Source organism: Euprymna scolopes, chromosome 11 (genome assembly GCF_053919585.1).
Source record: "Euprymna scolopes isolate OS-2025 chromosome 11, ASM5391958v1, whole genome shotgun sequence".
NCBI classification, from domain to species: domain Eukaryota; kingdom Metazoa; phylum Mollusca; class Cephalopoda; order Sepiida; family Sepiolidae; genus Euprymna; species Euprymna scolopes.
In genome coordinates this window covers 17,501,049-17,521,048 of record NC_136492.1, presented here as the reverse complement: position 1 = coordinate 17,521,048, position 20,000 = coordinate 17,501,049, and the positions used below count along the sequence as shown (strand labels likewise).

Here is a 20,000-nt window from a genome sequence, read left to right as displayed (position 1 = left end):
AAGTAAGCATGGAAAATATCTATTTATTAATGAGTCACCACTCTAATAGTTTCCTCACTTGGACTGCTAGACTTTGGAATTCCCTCCCAGTTTCCTGCTTATAGTGAGCCGTTTACACATACCAAATTCGCTTTGTCTAGATCGAACACACAGACACAGAACAAGCTGTATGCAGGAGCACACACATGCATGGAGTGGGGCACGCGCAAACATGACATGGTTTAATGATACGCATGCATTTCCTGTGACCTCTGACACAGCCTTCCGTTTTCCTTCTCTTCTTTCTCTCTTTCGCTTGGCACCAAGCAGTGCACATGTATAAACCCGCACGCTTTATAAGCATGCACTCGGTGAGGTAAGGCGATTGATCCTTCACAACCTTTAATACCAACCAAAAAAAACAATGGAACATAATGTCTTACCAAGAACAATTAAATATTCATAAAATTCAACAATACCATTAAACTTTTATAAACATTTAACAATACGATTAAACTTTTATAAAATTCAACAATACCATTAAACTTTTATAAACATTCAACAATACTATTAAACTTTTATAAACATTCAACAATACTATTAAACTTTTATAAACATTCAACAATACTATTAAACTTTTATAAACATTCAACAATACTATTAAACTTTTATAAACATTCAACAATACTATTAAACTTTTATAAACATTCAACAATACTATTAAACTTTTATAAACATTCAACAATACTATTAAACTTTTATAAACATTCAACAATACCATTAAACTTTTATAAACATTCAACAATACTATTAAACTTTCATAAACATTCAACAATACTATTAAACTTTTATAAATATTCAGTTACACACATTTTTACACAAAGAGACTTGCAGTTGATCTTCACCTGTTCGTGTACACCTACAAATGTTTTCATGTTATCTTGCTTGTATAAATAAATGTTTCTTGTATATTTTTGTAACTCGGTATTTGGTTATAATTAATTACGGTCGGAATTATTAAACACGTTCTTATTTCTTTACCGATCGGTATATCCGATCCCAACATGCTTCTCTGACTGTACTGACATAATTTCTCTGTTATGCTCCAAGTGGCAATATACTTTGGTTAAGGTGAAATCTATATATATATATATATATATATATATATATATATATATATATATATATATATATAAGTGAACGTGTCTGTCTGTGTGTCTGTGTACATTTTCCAACGCAATAACTCTGTCGATTTTCAGTCTACAGACGCGAAATTTGATATACAGGGTACTGAGATTTGGGAAAATCTTTGTAATCCGTTTTCGGCCGGAAATTTGGCTGTTAAGGGGTCAAAGTTCAACGATTTGAGCTTTGAGAACTCTACCAAACTCCTCCGACGATTTTGGGTCTAAACACTTGAAATTTTAGATATATGTTCCTTGGACATAGATCTAACTTAATAACTTGATTTGAGCCCAAAACAATACATGTTAAGGGGTCATAATAGGGGTAAAAATTAAAAAATTGACCGCTTTTTTTTTTGTTGCTCAGCATACACCTCCAAACACCCGGGCAACGCCGAGCTGAAATGCTAGTAGATAAAAAAAAAATTAAAGCACTATTAAACATTATTGTCTCTCTGTTGTCTTTTCAGATTGCAAAAGTGGTTGCGGAGGGAAGCTTGCAAATATATCTCACTGTCAAACGATTGAGATTGACGCAAATGATTCTACTGTAAGGGGATATTGGTAAGCAATTGTTTTTATTCCGATAATAAGACGTTTATTGATTAAAAAGAGCAATTTTAATTGTTTTATTTTTCAATTATTATTTTATTCTAATAAAACATCTTTTTTTACTAAGGAATCACCACTTATCAAGGCCCAGAGGCTACTCGAGGATAAGGGTTAAAGCGTGTACAGTAGTCAAAAGGACAATATCATAGTAATCGTTAGAAGTGTAAATTTGATAAATTGGATTAATTAAGGGGAACGGCTCATCAAGAACTTGTTTGCATTGTACTTGAAGATGACCATATTGTAGTCAGCTGGAAAGCAAGTAAACGGAAGAGAGTTCCACATGTGTGCAGTTCTTAGAAATTTGTGTTGGACAATGGTTACCAGAGACAAGATCTGTGGTCAGCTAAAGGATGGGAATGGAAGACCTTTCGTAGCGCGGAGAACCCGATATACTATATAAATGGCAGTTGTCTGTGTCTATGTTCATATGTCTAGCTAAAACATCAATAATACACAACAAACCCCTACAAAGTTGATATTTTTTTAAACCAGCGTAACCTCTGAAAACACCACACATTAGAAAAAAAGATGTATTCTTTTGGGGGTAAACTGGCCATGTGTATCAGTTAATGTTATAAAGAATCAAACACACTTTTAAATATTATCATGTACCAGCAGGAGACTCGACGTTGCCTGGGATTGAATGATGATCAACGAACTTTTCACGCTCCCATATTTTTATTGTCATCGACATCAGTGAAATTGCCTATTTTCAATTTTCATCACGCGGCACCAGGAAGAAGTTTTACATGCTTTCCAGCAGTGTAGTTCACAATACATGTAGACTACTATATTGCACTGTAGAGAACCTACTGAAGATTTTATAGGATTATTTTTTATATATAATGGCTTGCATTAAAGTTTAAAATGCAAAAGTAAAGTATTATGGTTTAATTGTGCTCTAAACAGAAACATTCATTTCAAACGTGCCCCTGTCATATCAAAGAACCTACTATTGATTTTGTATGTAGAGCCTTTCAGCTGGTACAGTAATAAAACTTCTCAAATGCACTTGTGATGTTAAGCTGTTGGTTGGTTGGTTGTTTTTGTTTTTACGGCATATCAACCCTTTTTGGGTTATTTAATGCCGAATCCAAAGATTTTGAAGAAAAATTTTTTTTAATAGAATATGTTTGTTGTTTTCATGTCGGTTTCTATTTAACCCATAGTTGGGACCCTAACAGGTACTAACACTCCGGGTCAGAGTGGACCTGGGAGCAATGGTAATTAAAGGGTGGCTCCACACTCCCCAAAGCCCACAAGCTGGGGCCTCACCACTGGATATAGTTTAAGGTCATTTCCAGGACCCCCATTGAGGGACTTTTACCCTCTGCAGGGGGGCAGTCGGCGTATTCTAATGATGTTAAGCTGTGTAAGGTGTTAACCTTGGTCAAAATCACTTGTTTCTTCTTTCATAAGATTCCGCTACAAAATCTATCTAAGAACACTGTCAGATACATAAAGTACCTTCTTCTGAAAGTTCATAAAAATCGGATCAGCCGTTTTCGAGTCCATAGAAAACTCTCTCTCTCACACACACACATACATACACGCACACATGCACACACACACGCATACATACTACACACACTTACACACACACTCACACACGCATACATACACACACTTACACACTCACACACACATACATACACATACATACCCTCACACATTCACACATACATACACATACACACACATACACTCGCACACTTGCATACACGCACTCACACACGCATACACATATTCACACACACATACTCACACACTCATACATACACACACATACATACACATACACATACACACACAAAGTTTCGTTTTATATAATAGTAAAAATAAAGATCAATACAAGCCAGGAAATACGTTCAAATTGTTTTTCAAATTGAAAGACACTCATTCCAGATTTAATTTATTGTTTTTTTTTTAACTTTTAGTAGTGCTCCGGAGGCATCCTTCCTTTTATTTGGTGCTTTAAATAGCACTCTGGAAGCTTCCCGAATTTTATTTATTCTCTCCCCACCAAAAATAAAAACAAAACAAAACAAAACAAAAAAAAAAAAACAGGAATTTTTCTTCGGCAGTGAGGGGGAAGGGAAGAGAGAAACAGCACAATATTTAACATCTTCTATTTAGTTTTTATGGTCCCCGGCAATGCTGACTAGTCTTGCCAGTCTATTGCATAAAAGGTAGTTTTTTGTGCATGTGCGTTTTTATGTCCAGTTAAAAGTAAAAAACTACAAAAGAAACAACCACAAAGTTTGTATATTCTTGACCAATGTTATCCTGGATGAATGACTTACATCAAATCTGATGCCAAGGTCACTGGAAAAATGGTCACGTCATTCTATCTCTCCAGAAGGTATCTCACTTCCGATGTAATTCTCTACCTGTATAAGAGCCAAATACGCCCTAAAATGGAAGACTGTTGGCACATCTAGGGAGGAGCTGCCCAGAGTATCTTATCCAGCCTTGATAGAGTTTGACAGCTTCGAGACCTAGTAGACAGTGGCCTTTTCTCCTTCTTGCAAATTCTTTCTCACAGAAGAGACTTTGTGAGCCTGTCTCTGCTCTATCGTTATTTTCATGGCAAGTGATCATCTGAGATTCATTCAATGATCCATTCCTCTCAAACTTTCACAAAAAGCTACAAACACTACCAACAAGTTCCCCTACTCTCTATCGGTGCCTAAATCTAAATACAAATTCCATGAACACAGCTCCTGACCACCTTACACTCATTCACCCTTATTCTCGAGTGGCTTCCAGGCCTTGACAAGTGATGCCTCTTCTGTAAAAGAAAAAATAAATATGTAAAATTTAGAAAGAAATATTCATTCCCTGCGGTCAACTGATCCGGGTTTCGTTAGGGAGTGGGTGGAGTCACTTTTTTCAGTGTTATGTAATTATTTGAAAAAAAAAATGCTGAGTAATTACATGAGGAATTTATTAATTAAATCGTGTGTGTGTGAGGTTCGAGGGGAATGGGCTAGGCAAAGAAAAAGAGCTGTGGCTAACCATATGCATGTCTGGCCAGGTAATAAGAGAACATTGGTTTTCTCATTTATCAGGCTCAACCTCTCGGCGTTGCAAGCAGACTCCAACGGAAATGCAAGCCAATACAGTTGGTGCCAGCGTGGCTACAAGAGCTGCCTGAAATATGTTGCAGAGCCTCACTATCCGTCTATTGGAACTCCAGACCGGATTTTTTGTTGATGTTTACTCCCGTAGCCTTCAATCGCCGGGGAATTCTTTATTGAACACAACAAATAACAAAATGACCAAAATAAAAACAAACTTTTTTTTACCTTTAGTCGTTGTTGTTGTGTTTTTTGAAATTAGAGACACTAAGGATTTCCGACTCATGATCCGCAAAGTTAAGAATCGAATAACTAAATGACCAAAATAAAAGCAAATGCATGTAATATATTTTATTTATTATTGAAAAAATTGTGTAATTTTTTTACAGTTATCGATTAATGTTCGATGTGATTGATCTGCCATTGGATTGGCCCGTGGAGGTCAATTACCACGAAGCGAAAGCCTTTTGTTGCTGGACGGGACCCGATTTTCGCCTGACGACAGAGGCCGAAATAATGCTCTTAAGAGGCAACAAGGTCAGTAAAAACGAGCGTTCATATGAAAACGTTACACTTTTTACTTTGTATAGGGAAAATAGTTGTATATTAGTGGTCTGGCAAGGCCACAGGGAAGGCAACCAAGCTAAAAACCTTAATCAAAATTCATCCCAAGCAGCAAAACTGAAGCTAGCCTGCCAGGACACTATATATACAAATGTAGGCAAATTTGGGCATATTTTATTGGTTTTAAAATATAGGTTCTTTTTACCAATTGTCATGAAATTTTAACCATAGAATAGTATTATAATCTTCCAAAAATCTGCATGTAGTTTCGTCACATAGAACCAAGGATATATGCATTTCAATATTCAATTTGGTTACGAGTATATATATAATATACTATATATATACTATACTATATATATATATATACTATACTATATATATACTATATATACTATACTATATATACTATACTATACTATATATATATATATTCACCAAAACCTCTGGTCTTGATGGAGGGGAGACTAAAACTTGCTGTTATGGTTTCAAATTATCTGAAATAACATGAAGGGGAGACTTGATTCCAAATATTTCTCATATGGTCTATCTCCTCTCATTGGTTTTCATATATAAAGTAAATTTCACAGTGTATAAAGATTATTTCATATTCATGATCGTACCCTATTTCCAAAAGAAGGGAGGGTTATTGCCCTTTAAAAAGAGAAAATTCGCCATGAGAGTTTGAGAGGTGAAATAAACACATGACAAACTTTAATCGTCATGAATTCAGCGGCTTTTACATTTAATCTGTAAATTGTTGAATGAATGTGTTAAAGATTATATTTTGTCGTCTGTTTATTTTTAAATTGGTATTGGTATTTAATTGCCTCCCCACGAAATCAAATTATGGCACAAGGTCGTTCTTAATGTGGGGAAAACCAGCTCTCCCAAAAGAGGCACTCTGGAAGTAGGCAAAAATAAAAATGGCCTTAATATAGAAATGTTTCTCCTCCATTGACCAAGGACAAATTAAATTTAGTATAGCATCGGAACAGTAGCAGTGTCAGAAATTTCGTGAAAATAGTGAATAATTCCACCCCATCTTTCCAAGCTTATAACTCCTCGAAAAATGTAATTCAAGCCCTAATTTTTTTTTCAATTAACGGAGCAAGGACCAAGGTTTTATTAAAAAAAAAACAAAAACAAAAAAAAAACAATGTGTTTTTTAAAAAAAAAAAAAAGGTTTTAAACTTCGGACTTTACAGGTAAATTTCTAAAAAAGCGATTTTTTTTTGTTTTAAATTTGAATATATTATTTATTGACCTTTTCTCTTCAATTTGTGATATATAAAACTCCCCGACATAATTAATTATTTACTTTTTAATAGACATTTCAAAATGAGAGGCGTGAATTATTCGACCCCCTGTATTTCCAAGCTTATAACTCATCGAAAAATGTAATTACAGCCCTAATTATTTTTTCAATTAAAGGAGCAAGGACCAAGCTTTCATTAAAAAAAAAAAAGACAAAAAAAGACAAAAAAAAGACAAAAAAAAACAATGTGTTCTTATAAAATAAGGTTTTAAACTTCGGACTTTACAGGTAAATTTCTAAAAAAGCGATTTTTTTTTGTTTTAAATTTGAATATATTATTTATTGACCTTTTCTCTTCAATTTGTGATATATAAAACTCCCCGACATAAATTAATTATTTACTTTTTAATAGACATTTCAAAATGGGTGACACTTGGGGGGGGGGTGAATTAAAAAAAAAAAAACGTTTGTCTAAAATATTATATTCGGTTTATTGGAAAGAACATAAAATTTCACATTGACCCTGAAAATATCGTAAAAATAGAATCAATAGAAAAATTTTGATAGATTTTTAAAGTTTAAAAATTGAAAAATATTGAGTTCGGAAAATTCATTACTGTTTTAAAAAAAAAAATATTTCTATTACTTTTAAAACAACTGTAATAGTTTATTTTGGAAGTATAATCCATAAAGAAAATAAATAACCCACTTTTAACAGAGAAATTACGAGATTTTTATATTGTATTCGCAGTTTCGTGTTAGGGGTGTCAAAAATTCCTACAAAAATTCTGATACTGCTATCGGAACAGATATTACACTGATCTTAGTCCGAAGGCCAGAGTCGGTATCATATTTGTTCAAACTGACTGATTGAACAGTTTTCTCTCGCTTTTCTGTCACGTGCGTCTTCCTGTGACGTAACTTCCTGTATATGGCAGACTAAATTTTACTTTAGCCTATAATAAAAAACAATCCATATGTCTATTGTTAGGTACAATCTATCTATCTATCTTCTATACTCCTATAAATTTCTGTTTCTTTTGTGTGTATTGATATTCATATTAAAAACTCTCTTTTCTATTTATTTAAAAAGAAAATACAATTTTGTTATATATGGATTGTGGAATTGCATTCACTAGCAAAAGATCTAGCTAATTTGCATATTCTTTTAAACATTCATTTTAATTAATTCCCTTATTAGTTGCTTCGATTTTTTAATGGGATAATCATCTTTAGTAAACTATTACCTGTAATTATATTCATGCAGATATTCTACATGATTTATACTTGCATAATATTTGTGAAAAAGTTTATAGTAAACACAAAATTGTTTCACTATATATTTATGTATACGTATATATTTTTGTTAAACAAATCTATCTATCTATCTATCTATCTATCTATCTATAAAAGTGAACGTGTCTGTGTGTGTCTGCCTGTCTGTCTGTCTGTCTGTGTGTCTGTGTACATTTCCCTACGCAATAACTTTGTCAATTTTTAGTCTACAGACTCGAGATTTGATATACAGGGTACTGAGATTTGGGAAAATCGATGTGATCGGGTTTTGGCCAGAAATATGGCTGTTAAGGGGTCCAAGTTCAATGATTTGATCTTTGAGAACTCTACTAAACTCCTCCTCCGATTTTGGGTCTAAACACTCGAAATTTTAGATATAGATTCCTTGGACATGGATCTAACTTAATAACTTAATTTGAGCCCAAAACAATAAATGTTAAGGGATTATAATAGGGGTCAAATTTAAAAAATTGCCGTTTTTTTTTATCAGCATACACCTCCAAACACCCGGGCAACGCCGGGCAACGCCGGGCACCCACGCTAGTCTATAATAAATAATAGTTATTTCCCTTAAACCAAAGTAGGTAAAATTATCACCTTTGAAAAGTGCAGGCTACCATAAGAGTTTTGGGAGATATACAAAGTGCACCTCACATCACAGACTGCAATCATCATCCATCTAGCAGTTTCTACATTACCATTTCATCTGTAAGTTGTTGAATAAATCTACTTAAAAATTACACTTTGTCCTCTGCTAATTTTTGAGTTATTATTAAACTGATAACACATATCATTTTTTTTATTTTAATTAATTGGAATTCATTATTGAGATGAGTATTATTTATTAATTAATTTATTTATTTCGGACTATTATCCTCATCTTTATTAGTTGTTGTTTCACAATGTTTTGCCCAACTATTCCTCTGGCCTTCGTCAGGTGGTAACCACGACGGAATATGAACTCTGAATCTCCTAACTGCATTCTCAGCAATTACTGCCATCCATAGTTGTTTTTCAGGCAGCAATTGCTGAGAATGCAGTTAAGATTCGGAGTTCCCATCCCATTGCAGTTACTACCTGATGAAGGCCAGAGGAATGGTTGGCCGAAACGTTGTGAAACAACTAAGAAAGATGAGGATAATAGTCTGCAATATATAAATGAAATATTTTTTTTTGCTCAGTACAATAGACATAATATGATTGTTAACGTTTAAATTTATTGCTTTTATTGATTTTTTTGATTTTATTCTTTAACTATTTCCAGATGTCGCCGTCAGAGGGCGTTAAATATGACATGATTCACCATGAGGAGCAGAAAGTTAATTTGAATTTAAAATTTGGTTCTCCGACGGTAAGATAGTGTTATAAAAAATTCAATGGCGTCTGGTTTGGAGAAACAGATGCAAAAGTGCTTTCTCCTTTGTGTGTGTGTGTGTGTGTGTGTGTGTGTGTGTGTTTTCTATTAATGAGTAATCGTGTAATAATTTAATAATAAGCGTCACATGTTACGAATCATGCCATAAAACGGATTGTTTCCACAAGTTTTCCTAACCTTTCTCTTGTTACAATTGGTTCTTACCGTCACAGTAGTTATCCTTTTCTACAAGGTGTCCCAATAAAATGTATACACTCTTTAAATGACCATAAAACCAACATTTATTATAAGAAAGAAAAGTTTCATACATAAAAATACTGTGAACAAATATAGAAACCAGTTAATTATCGAAAGTGTTCAAATTGTTGGCCATTGTGGTCCATGAACAGCTGACAACGCTCACTGATTGAATCGAAAACGTTCCTAATTAGTTTAATTGGTATGTTGATTCAATGGTTGTTTTCAACTCATTCATTGTAGTTCGTTTTGCGTTTTGAACCCTGTGTTTAACATACCCCCCCTCCCAAGAGAAAAGTCCATGGGGAGGGGGTCAAATCCAGTAAGCATGGACAGTACTCGATACTTCCTCTAATTATCGAAAGTGTTCAAATTGTTGGCCATTGTGGTCCATGAACAGCTGATAACGTTCATTGATTGAATTGAAAACATTACTAATCAGTTCTAGTGGTATGTTGACACATCTTCTTTCAATGATTGCTTTCAACCCATTTATTGTAGCTTGTTTAGTGGTGTGAACCCTGTGTTTAACGTGCCCCCCACCCCCCAAAAAAGAGAAAAATCCATGAGGGGAGTCAAATCCGGTGAGCATGGACAGTACTCGATACTTCCACTACGTCTTACCTATCTGTTTCGCAGGTGACTATCAAGCTATGCTATTATGTCATGATGATAATGGGGAAGTGGTTCATTATGCTGGGAATGCCATTCTTTATTCCTAAACATCTCTTGGGAACGTGGCATAGTGTATTCATGTAGCAAGTTGAAATAATTTAAAGAGTATATACATTTTATTGGGACGCCCTATAGTTCCATTCCTGTACCATTACTAATATTTATTACTGGACTTCAAGGAGTGATATTTTAGGTCGCAACTGACGGTAATCTGTTGCAAGATATATCTATACAAATTTAATAAAGCTTTTTTTCTCTTTCTCTCTCTGCCAGTTTCCGTTGATGTGTTTGTGATTCAGACCCGAGTCTTTTAATCATACTATTTTTTAGCGTCATAGCAAAGATTTGCAACAATATCGACAACCAAGTAACTCTCCCTATCAAACGATCGGATCACACGGTGAACAACTTCCTCTCCATTGTTCTACTGATAAACCCATTTTGATACTTTCGTTCTCCCGATAAACTTATTTCCTCTTTTCTTTTCGTTTTTTTTCTCCCCCCCCCACTTCCCACCATTTGATCGGGGGGGGGGAGTCAGAGGAATGCCGATAGTATCACAACAAGACGGGTCGTCAAACGAAATAGAACAAAACCTGTTGACAAACAATAAGGGTAGGTGTTGTGACCTCGTAAGGATCCGGAAGAAAGACACAACTTGATATTTAGTGGAAACATAATACATTTATACGTCGTGTGATTGTGTGTTGTTTTACTAAATGTCTATATATATCTATCTATATATATCTATCTATCTATCTATATATATCTATCTATATATATATATATATATATATATAGTGGCTTCTTCACTATCTGAACCCTAAGTTATCGCGTTGCAGTCTATTTATGTTCTGTCATCAGTTTAAGTGTGTTGCGCGTGTGTGTGTAAGACATAGCATATATACATACATGTATTTCGACATACCTCATCAATTTTTCAACTGCGTCATTGGTCTTGTGGTCCACCTTGAATTCATCTGTTCTTGGAGAGAAGCTGGAACCTGTTCGAACGAATGCATTTCACTCCAAGACGATGGTTGGTTTTATAGAGTTTTTTTTATTCACTTTCCAGATGTCGATTGCTTGGGTGGTTAATTCTAGTCTCCAAGTTTGAAAGACGTCAGCTCCCTCTTCAGGGGAGGGGGGGGACAACCGTTAACCCATTCGCTTTTCTCAACGTCCAAATTCCAACTCAAGTCTATGTCTCCAGCCAACATATCACGTGACAATAAACATGTGCTTCCAGCGAGCTATTTTTAAAGCTTCCGGTGCAACTTGTCCATTTTATACCTCAATATGTTTTGACAACTTTTATCAAAACATAGTTTCACATCTCATCTCTTGTTTAGCTTGCCAGTTAGATAGATAGCTAAATCGAGGTAGATACACATAGATATATAGATAGATCGACAGACAAATAGATAACAGATAATTTCTCGTGCTCCACAACTATATAACATTTGAACAAAAAAGTAAATACAACAACTAAAGAGTGTGGTTATACATCAGTCCGACTGCCAAGTGTGCATGACTTTTGCATCATTTGTGTGCTAAGGCAAAGAGACACATTCTCCCGATCTTTATAATAAGCGCAAGAGTTCATTATCATCCATAGGGTGGATATTAGTGTTGGGACGATTAATTGGAATAGGAATCGGGAATCAGAAAAATCAGAACTTTTAGGGTTATCGAAATCGGTATCGGAATCTGAAAAGTTAGTACCTACTTTCCGATGCCAAAAACGATTCTTTTAATTTTTTTTTTTTTTAATTCTGTTAAAAACAAAATCTTCCACTGCTGATAGTAATAATAAAATAATGAATATTTATTGATTTTTAATCAATAAATATTAGTAATAATAAAATAATGAATATTTATTGATTTTTAATCAATAAATATTAGTAATAATAAAATAATGAATATTTATTGATTTTTAATCAATAAATATTAGTAATAATAAAATAATGAATATTTATTGATTTTTAATCAATAAATATTAGTAATAATAAAATAATGAATATTTATTGATTTTTAATCAATAAATATTAGTAATAATAAAATAATGAATATTTATTGATTTTTAATCAATAAATATTAGTAATAATAAAATAATGAATATTTATTGATTTTTAATCAATAAATATTCATCTACAGATCATCACTTACAAAGTTATTTTTTTACGCCTGAGAAAATATCTGCACATTTAGCACGTATTTAATAGTTAAATATTAGTTAGTTTATAAAGAATCAGAATCGGGAATTTGGTAAGGAATCTGTAATTGTATCGGAATCTGGGAAAATGTTGGAATCGTCCCATCACTAGTAGACACACCTCAACAACTACCACCACCAAACACTGCAAAAGGATTATAGAAAGTTGTTAAGTCTAAAGTAGCTGAACAGAGGCTTAATTTGCACGTGTTTCATTGAATAACAATGTCCTGAACAAAATGCATTACATCTATCCCAACCATCATCAACGGAGGTGAGGTGATTTCATCAGCACCTGAAAAAGTCAAACATTTTGCTAAGAACTTTGCATAAAATTCCATCCTCATCAGGACCATCTACCTTCTGAATTTCCTTTATGACTGGAAATAATCTGAGCAACGTTCATATATCCATCTGAGATGTTGACGCCATTAAAGCAGCATTTTAATCATAGTACTTAAAAAAAGAAAACTGCAACCGGAACTAGCTCCCATTCTTACAAAACTGTTAAATTTTTGCCGGAATTTCTGACTTAAAAGATAATAATAAAAAAAAGCTTACCTTAATCTGATTAGCAACTACCCCCGGACTAGGGTTACGGTTTCACTACCCCCCTCCTAAATTTATTATTATTTACTCACTAGGAGTAGTCACACAAGCCATCATCAAAGATTTCTCGTTGAGAACAACTTGTGGTGTTCCCTGGAGTTTGAGTTACAAGACGTCTCCCCAGATTTCCAGTACTCTCCATCTCGTCCGATAACCTTTGCAAAAGAATTTGTGTTATCGCAACAGTCGCTTACCATTGATTTCTCGTTGATGGAAATTTGGGTGGCAATATGCTTCCCCAGAGTTCCAGTCTTCTTTGCACTCATCCAGCGGAGGTCTGGCTATTGTTTTTTTTTTTTTTCTGGGTTTTTCCATCCTCTTTGAACTTCATTATTTGGTGTGGTGCCCGTTTATGGTAACACTCAGGAAAAGGGCGGGGCGGTATACAGTTTAAATTTTCATGATTAAATCTTTAGCAGAGCGTCGTCGTCGTTGTCATCATCATCATCATCATCATCATCATCATCGTCATCATCGTCATCGTCATCGTCATCATCATAACATGAAATTAACTCTGCACAGTCGTGTAATGTTTTTGGAAAACAGAGCGAAGCAACGACGGCGAGTTCACATTTTTTGACAATTTATATATTTTTTAAATCGATTTGTTATTTAAGTTAAATTATGGCGAACTTAAAATTTTATTATTATTATTTAAAAATAGCGCGGATCAGTAGGTGTATCAGAATTTTTGTAGGAATTTTTGACACCCCTAACACGAAACTGCGAATAAAATATAAAAAAAACAAAAAACTCGTAATTTCTCTTTAAAAAGTGGGTTGTTTATTATCTTTATGGATTATACTTTCAACATAAACTATTAAAGTTGTATAAAAAGTAATAGAAATATTTTTTATTTCTTAAAAAACAGTAATGAAATTAATTGAATTTTACGAGTTCAGTATTTTTCAATTTTTAAACTTTAAAAATCTATCAAAATTTTTCTATTGATGCTATTTTACGATATTTTCAGGGTCAATGTGAAATTTTATGCTCTTTCCAATAAACCGAATATAATATTTTAGGCAAACGTTTTTTTTTAATTCACGCCCCCCCCTATTTTGAAATGTCTATTAAAAAGTAAATAATTAATTTATATGCCAAAGTTTTATATATCACAAATTGAAGATAAAAGATCAATAAATAATATATTCTAATTTAAAACAAATAAAAGAACAGTTTTTTTTAAAAATTTACCTGTAAAGTCCGAAGTTTAAAACCCTTTTTTTTTAAAAAAACCATGTTGTTTGTATTTTTTTTAATGAAACCTTGGTTCTTGCCCCTTTAATTGAAAAAAAAATTAGGGGTTGAATTACAATTTTCGAGTAGTTATAAGCTTGGAAAGGCAGGGGGTCGAATTAATTCACGCTCCCCATTTTGAAATGTCTATTAAAAAGTAAATAATTAATTTATGTGCCAAAGTTTTATATATCACAAATTGAAGATAAAAGATCAATAAATAATATATTCTAATTTAAAACAAAAAAGAACAGTTTTTTTTTAAATTTACCTGTAAAGTCCGAAGTTTAAAACCTTTTTTTTTAAAAAAAGACACGTTGTTTGTATTTTTTTAAAAAATGAACCTTGGTCCTTGCTCCTTTAATTGAAAAAAAAAAATTAGGGTTTGAATTACATTTTTCGAGTAGTTATAAGCTTGGAAAGACAGGGGGTCGAATTATTCAACATTTTCCACGAAATTTCTGACACACCTAGCGGATCAGTAAGTGCATTAGCACCAAAAAATCACTTAATTTGATCAATATTTTTTTTTTATACATCGGAAAAGCACGTTTTTATGAGAGCGCAATGAAGATAACCATCTTTGATTCTTTGAACAAGTCACGGGGAGATAACTCAGCTTAAAGCGCCGACCCTCCCTCCCCATCTTTAATACTATCTTTTCTTCCTTAAAATCGAAACATGACTACCTTTTGCTCGGTATCATAACAAATTGTTTTTTCGGTGTAAAAAAAAAAAAAAAAAAAAAAAACTGATTAAATTAAGTGCAATTTTTCTTTCGGAGAACTTCATTCCATAACAGATACGTACAATATAAGCTTCATTTTTTTTTTTTTTTTTTCGATATTTTCATTCTTGCGCTTTATTTTATCTATTTAAAATTTTCTTTACTTTCTTGTATTGGGTCTTTCTTTTTTGTTTGTTTCTTTACTTTGGTTTCCTGATTCTTTTTATCATTTTTTATTTTCTTGTTTTTGTTATTTTTTTTTTTTTAATTATATCTCCATCGTTTAGGCTTTAACTTAAATAAACAATTGTTGCTTTTATACAATCGTGATATTATTTATCTCTTTTTCCAAGAGATTAGACACAGAGAAAAGTGTAGGTTTTATAAAAGTGTTTCTGTGGAACGAACTGGATTCGAACTTGACACTCTAGGTTTACGAGCTTTGTCATTAACCACATCGTCAACGTCGTTATATTATAACTAGGGCTATGACAACAGCATATTCTTTTCCTTGTTTTGATTCTCAGGTATATATCCATTGATATCTTATATGTTTTTATGTAGAGTGATGTGGTTCTCGGTTGATTAGCTGTGTTTAACTGTGTCGGATATATACTCGAGAGTCAAAACAATGAAAAGAATATGCTGTTGTCATAGCCCTCATTATAGCCCTAAGTAATTTTGAAAATCTTAAATCATTTTATTCAAACTAATTGGTACTTTTTAGCAATAGGTGCCCCCTCCCCATAATTCAGTACTTACGTCATCAATTCCGAGTTTCACCGGAAATTTCCGAGCCTGGCGAACGTTACGAATTCGTTAAGAGTCTATTTCTGTCCAAGAGTTTTTGTTGTTGTTAAATAATAATAATTAAAAAAGAAAAAAACACAAAGAAAGACAGAAAGAAAGAAACAAACAAACAAACGCTATGAAAAATATTTAATGAATGGCTTGGCCTTTTGGTCAAGATCAAAGTGTAGTATCTGTTCCGGCAGATGCTGCACTTAAGATAATTTGTACCAGTCAATGGAGGGGAAACCCTCTATACTGGGACAATTATTATTTTTGGTAACCAGAGTGCCCCCCTTTTTGCCTACTTTTAGGGGAGCTGGTTTTTACCTCACATTAAAAACGGCCTTGTGCCTAATTTGCTCAGTGGGGGAGCAAATAAACACCATCTGTTCCGGCAGATGCTGCAAGCTATGACTAGCTAGGACTAGCTATGACTAGCAAAGACCAGATGTGGGGGCAACCCCACATGCCTGACCTTTAACCAGCTCCCATTTCCCACCTCTCGGGAGCTGGTCCCCTTTTTCCCTTCCCCCTCCCTTCACTCCTCACATTAAAAATTGGCCTTGTGCCTAATTTGCTCGGTGGGGGAGCAAATAAATACCATCTGTTCCGGCAGATACTGCAAGCAAAGACCATATGTGGGGGCGACCCCACATATAAGACCTTGGTCAATGTAGGGGCAACCCTTCATACCAATTGTCACTATCCAGCTCCCCTACTCCCCGGGGAGTTGGTCCCCATTTCCCCTTCACTCCTCACATTAAAAATCGGCCTTGTGCCTAATTTGCTCGGTGGGGGAGCAAATAAATACCATCTGTTCCGACAGATGCTGCAAGCTATGACTAGCTATGACTAGCAAAGACCAGATGTGGGGGCAACCCCACATGCCTGACCATTAACCAGCTCCCATTTCCCACCTCTCGGGAGCTGGTCCCCTTTTTCCCTTCCCCCTCCCTTCACTCCTCACATTAAAAATCGGCCTTGTGCCTAATTTGCTCGGTGGGGGAGCAAATAAATACCATCTGTTCTTCAGATGCTGCACTTCAATTTCTTGTTCTCTGTCAGTGGAGGAGAAATCCTTCACGACTGAGACAACTTTTATTTTTGTTCCTTTTCTCCACGTTAAAAAACGACCCTGGTGTCTAACTCTGTCCCGTGGGGAGACATTGTAAATAGGAACATACGCTATGAAAATTTTGATATAGAGGCACGAGGGCAGAACTAACGAACACATATCTAAAGAAATTGCTAAAACTCTAGAGGAAGACCTCCAGTCTATAGTAAAATGGAGCCGTGACTGGTTGGTAATACTAAGCTTATTGCCTTTAACAATTGCAAGAAACCTTTTCAACCACTGATTGCTATGGATAATGATACACTGCCTGAAAGTATTTTCCTCAAGCTCCTAAACTTAACATTCACAGACAACATGAATTGGAACAAATACATCGAGGCATTTGCTAGGGGTACTGCAAGGAAGGTGGGCTCTCTCTACCATGCTAGAAGACTACTCATACCTGAGAGTATCCTGTATCTTTACAAGGCCACGTTTCACTCATACATGGAGTATTGTTGCCACATCTGAATTGCTGCATCTGCCACTAGTCTCTCGTTTCTAGACAAGGATAAAAAGATAGGTCCTGAGCTATCAACTAAACTCCAACCTCTGACCCATCACCAAAATGTGGCGTCCTTGTGCTTATTTTACAAGTATTTTAATGGCAAGTGCTTTGACGAACTCCAAGCATTAGTACCCCCTCAGCGACAGTACCTTCGGCAAACCCGACAAGCAGCAAAATCCCACCCCTACACTGTAGAGATCTCTAGATGCCGTTAAGCCTTCTACTCAAATAGTTTTTACTCAGACTGCTGCACTTTTGAATTCCCTCCTGGGCCCCTGCTTCCCTAAATGTACTGACATGCAGAAATTCAAGTGTAACGTGAACAGACATCTCGCTGCACAACTCCATAAATAGTATCCCTGCAAATCTGGTCCTAAATAGTAGCTCCTCGCGATTCCATGAGCAAAGTTTCTTTCCTAAGGCCACGGTTTGCCAATGCATGGAGTATTGTTTCCACATCTGGGCTGGTGCATCTGTCAGTATTCTCATGTTCCGTGACAGGGTTAAAAAAAAAAGAGTCGCTAACCTAATAGGTTCTGAGCTATCAACTAAACTTTAACCTCTGTCCTATCACTGAAACGTGGCATCCTTGTGCCCGCTTTGCAAGTATTTCAATGGCAAGTGCTCTGACGAATTCAAGCACTAGTACCTCCTCGACAACAATACCCTCTACAAACCCGACAAAAACTTATATCTATTTAAACTTTTTTTAATTTAAACTATTTTTTTAAAAAAATTCTTGCAGCCTGTGAATTACTTTGAACCTTCAAGCCGTGGCTTCTATGACACGCAAGGAAATGTCTGGCAGTGGTTAGAAGACAATTTCAATGGATTGGACGGATTTCGCACCCACTGGCTCTATGATGATTATTCCACGCCATGCTTCCATGGAAAACACAATATAATGGTGGTAAGTATCTACAAATCCTTGATTGCATCTCAAAGATGTATAGCTGTGTTTTTTTTTGTGGTTTACGCCATGAAACATAAAACAAGAGAGAGACGAAGAACATTTAACGTTTAAAATAACAACTTGAATGCGAGTGGTTTGTGTCAAGGTTCGGTTTTATGCATCGGGAGTAATATGCTTGGAACGAAAAAAAAAAAAAAGGAGGGAATTGAAAAAGCAAATGGTTATATGAGGTGCCTTCAATAAGTTTCCAGACTTTTATTGTACAGGCATTTTAAATTCTCATAGACTCTTGAAAATTCAGTATGTTATTGCTATACATCTTATGAGATGACTGACCAATTTTTATGACTCCAGGTTCAAATGAACAGCTACAGTAGTTATTGGAATATACCCTACTAAAGCCTGATTGTCACAGCTGGTGAATTTTAAAAATGCAATCAGGACTTGAAGACAATTTAGAAGAACGATATGCAATAAAATTCTATATTAAATTTGGAAAAAACGCCACAGAAACGTAGGGAATGCTTTTGGGCCATATTGCATGAATCGAGCATCAGTTTTTGAGTAGCATAAGAGATTAAAAGAAGCTGGGAGTTTGTGAAGGATAACGAGAGGTGTGGGAGGAGTAAGGAAGTCAGAACATCAGAGTTGATTGGCCAAATAAAGAATTTCATGAATAAGGATCGTCGTGTGTCCATAGACAAAATGAGTGCACAGTTTAATGTCACTGTGGGAACTGTACACACTATTATCCACAAGGAACTGAAGACGTGGAAGATTTGTGCAAAATTTATCCCAAAAGTGCTCAGAAAAGATCACAAACCGAAATGGGCCTCAAGACAGTTACTCACCCTCCCTATAGTCCAGAGCTTGCTCGCTATAAACTCAAGGAAAACCTTAGAGGCTCGTTATGAGACAATTGAGGGGATGAAAGAGGTTTTGATGAGGGTCAATGACACACTCACATAAGAGGACATCCAAAAGTTGTTAGAATAGTACAAGAAACGCATTGCAGCCGGAGGAGATTACTTCAAAGAGAACTAAAGTGTCATGTATGTACCATCAATAAAAATGCCCATACAAAAAAGTCTGGATGCATATTTAAGACACCTCGTAAGTGTATTTATTCTTTCACTGACAGTTCAGCCCGGCTTTGCTTGGTCCCTATGTACTGTTCATAACTTTATGTGCATATATATACTAGCATGGGTGCCCGGCGTTGCCCGGGTGTTTTGAGGTGTATGCTGAGCAAAACAAAAAAAATAAAACGCTCAATTTTTTTTAACTTTGACCCCTATTATGACCCCTTAAAATTTGTTGCTTAGGGCTCAAATAAAGTTATTAAGTTAGATCCATGTCCAAGGAACCTATATCTAAAATTTCGAGTGTTTAGACCCAAAATTGTAGGAGGAGTTTGGTAGAGTTCTCAAAGGTCAAATCGTTGAACTTTGACCACTTAATAGCCAAATTTCTGTCCGAAAACTAATCACATCGATTTTCCCAAATCTCAGTACCCGGCATATCAAATTTCGAATCTGTAGGCTTAAAATTGACAGAGTTATTGCGTAGGGAAATGTACACAGACACACAGACACTTTCACTTTTATATATATATATATA

General features: G+C 34.8%; 1 protein-coding gene across 4 annotated transcripts in view; it reads left to right on the top strand.

Moving 5' to 3' along the window:
• Nucleotides 1–20,000, top strand: part of LOC145287777 (uncharacterized) — a 175,599-nt gene that overhangs the window by 106,966 nt on the left and 48,633 nt on the right. For 3 of the 4 annotated variants that reach the window (XM_080135603.1, XM_080135600.1, XM_080135601.1), the window contains exons 9-13: nucleotides 1–2; nucleotides 1,634–1,727; nucleotides 5,248–5,395; nucleotides 9,241–9,327; nucleotides 18,213–18,377. The exon at nucleotides 1–2 is cut by the window's left edge and continues 162 nt beyond it. In XM_080135603.1, the coding sequence (XP_079991729.1) occupies nucleotides 1–2; nucleotides 1,634–1,727; nucleotides 5,248–5,395; nucleotides 9,241–9,327; nucleotides 18,213–18,377 (496 nt within the window). The remainder of the gene's footprint in view (nucleotides 3–1,633; nucleotides 1,728–5,247; nucleotides 5,396–9,240; nucleotides 9,328–18,212; nucleotides 18,378–20,000) is intronic. The other variant, XM_080135602.1, reaches the window with a different exon arrangement.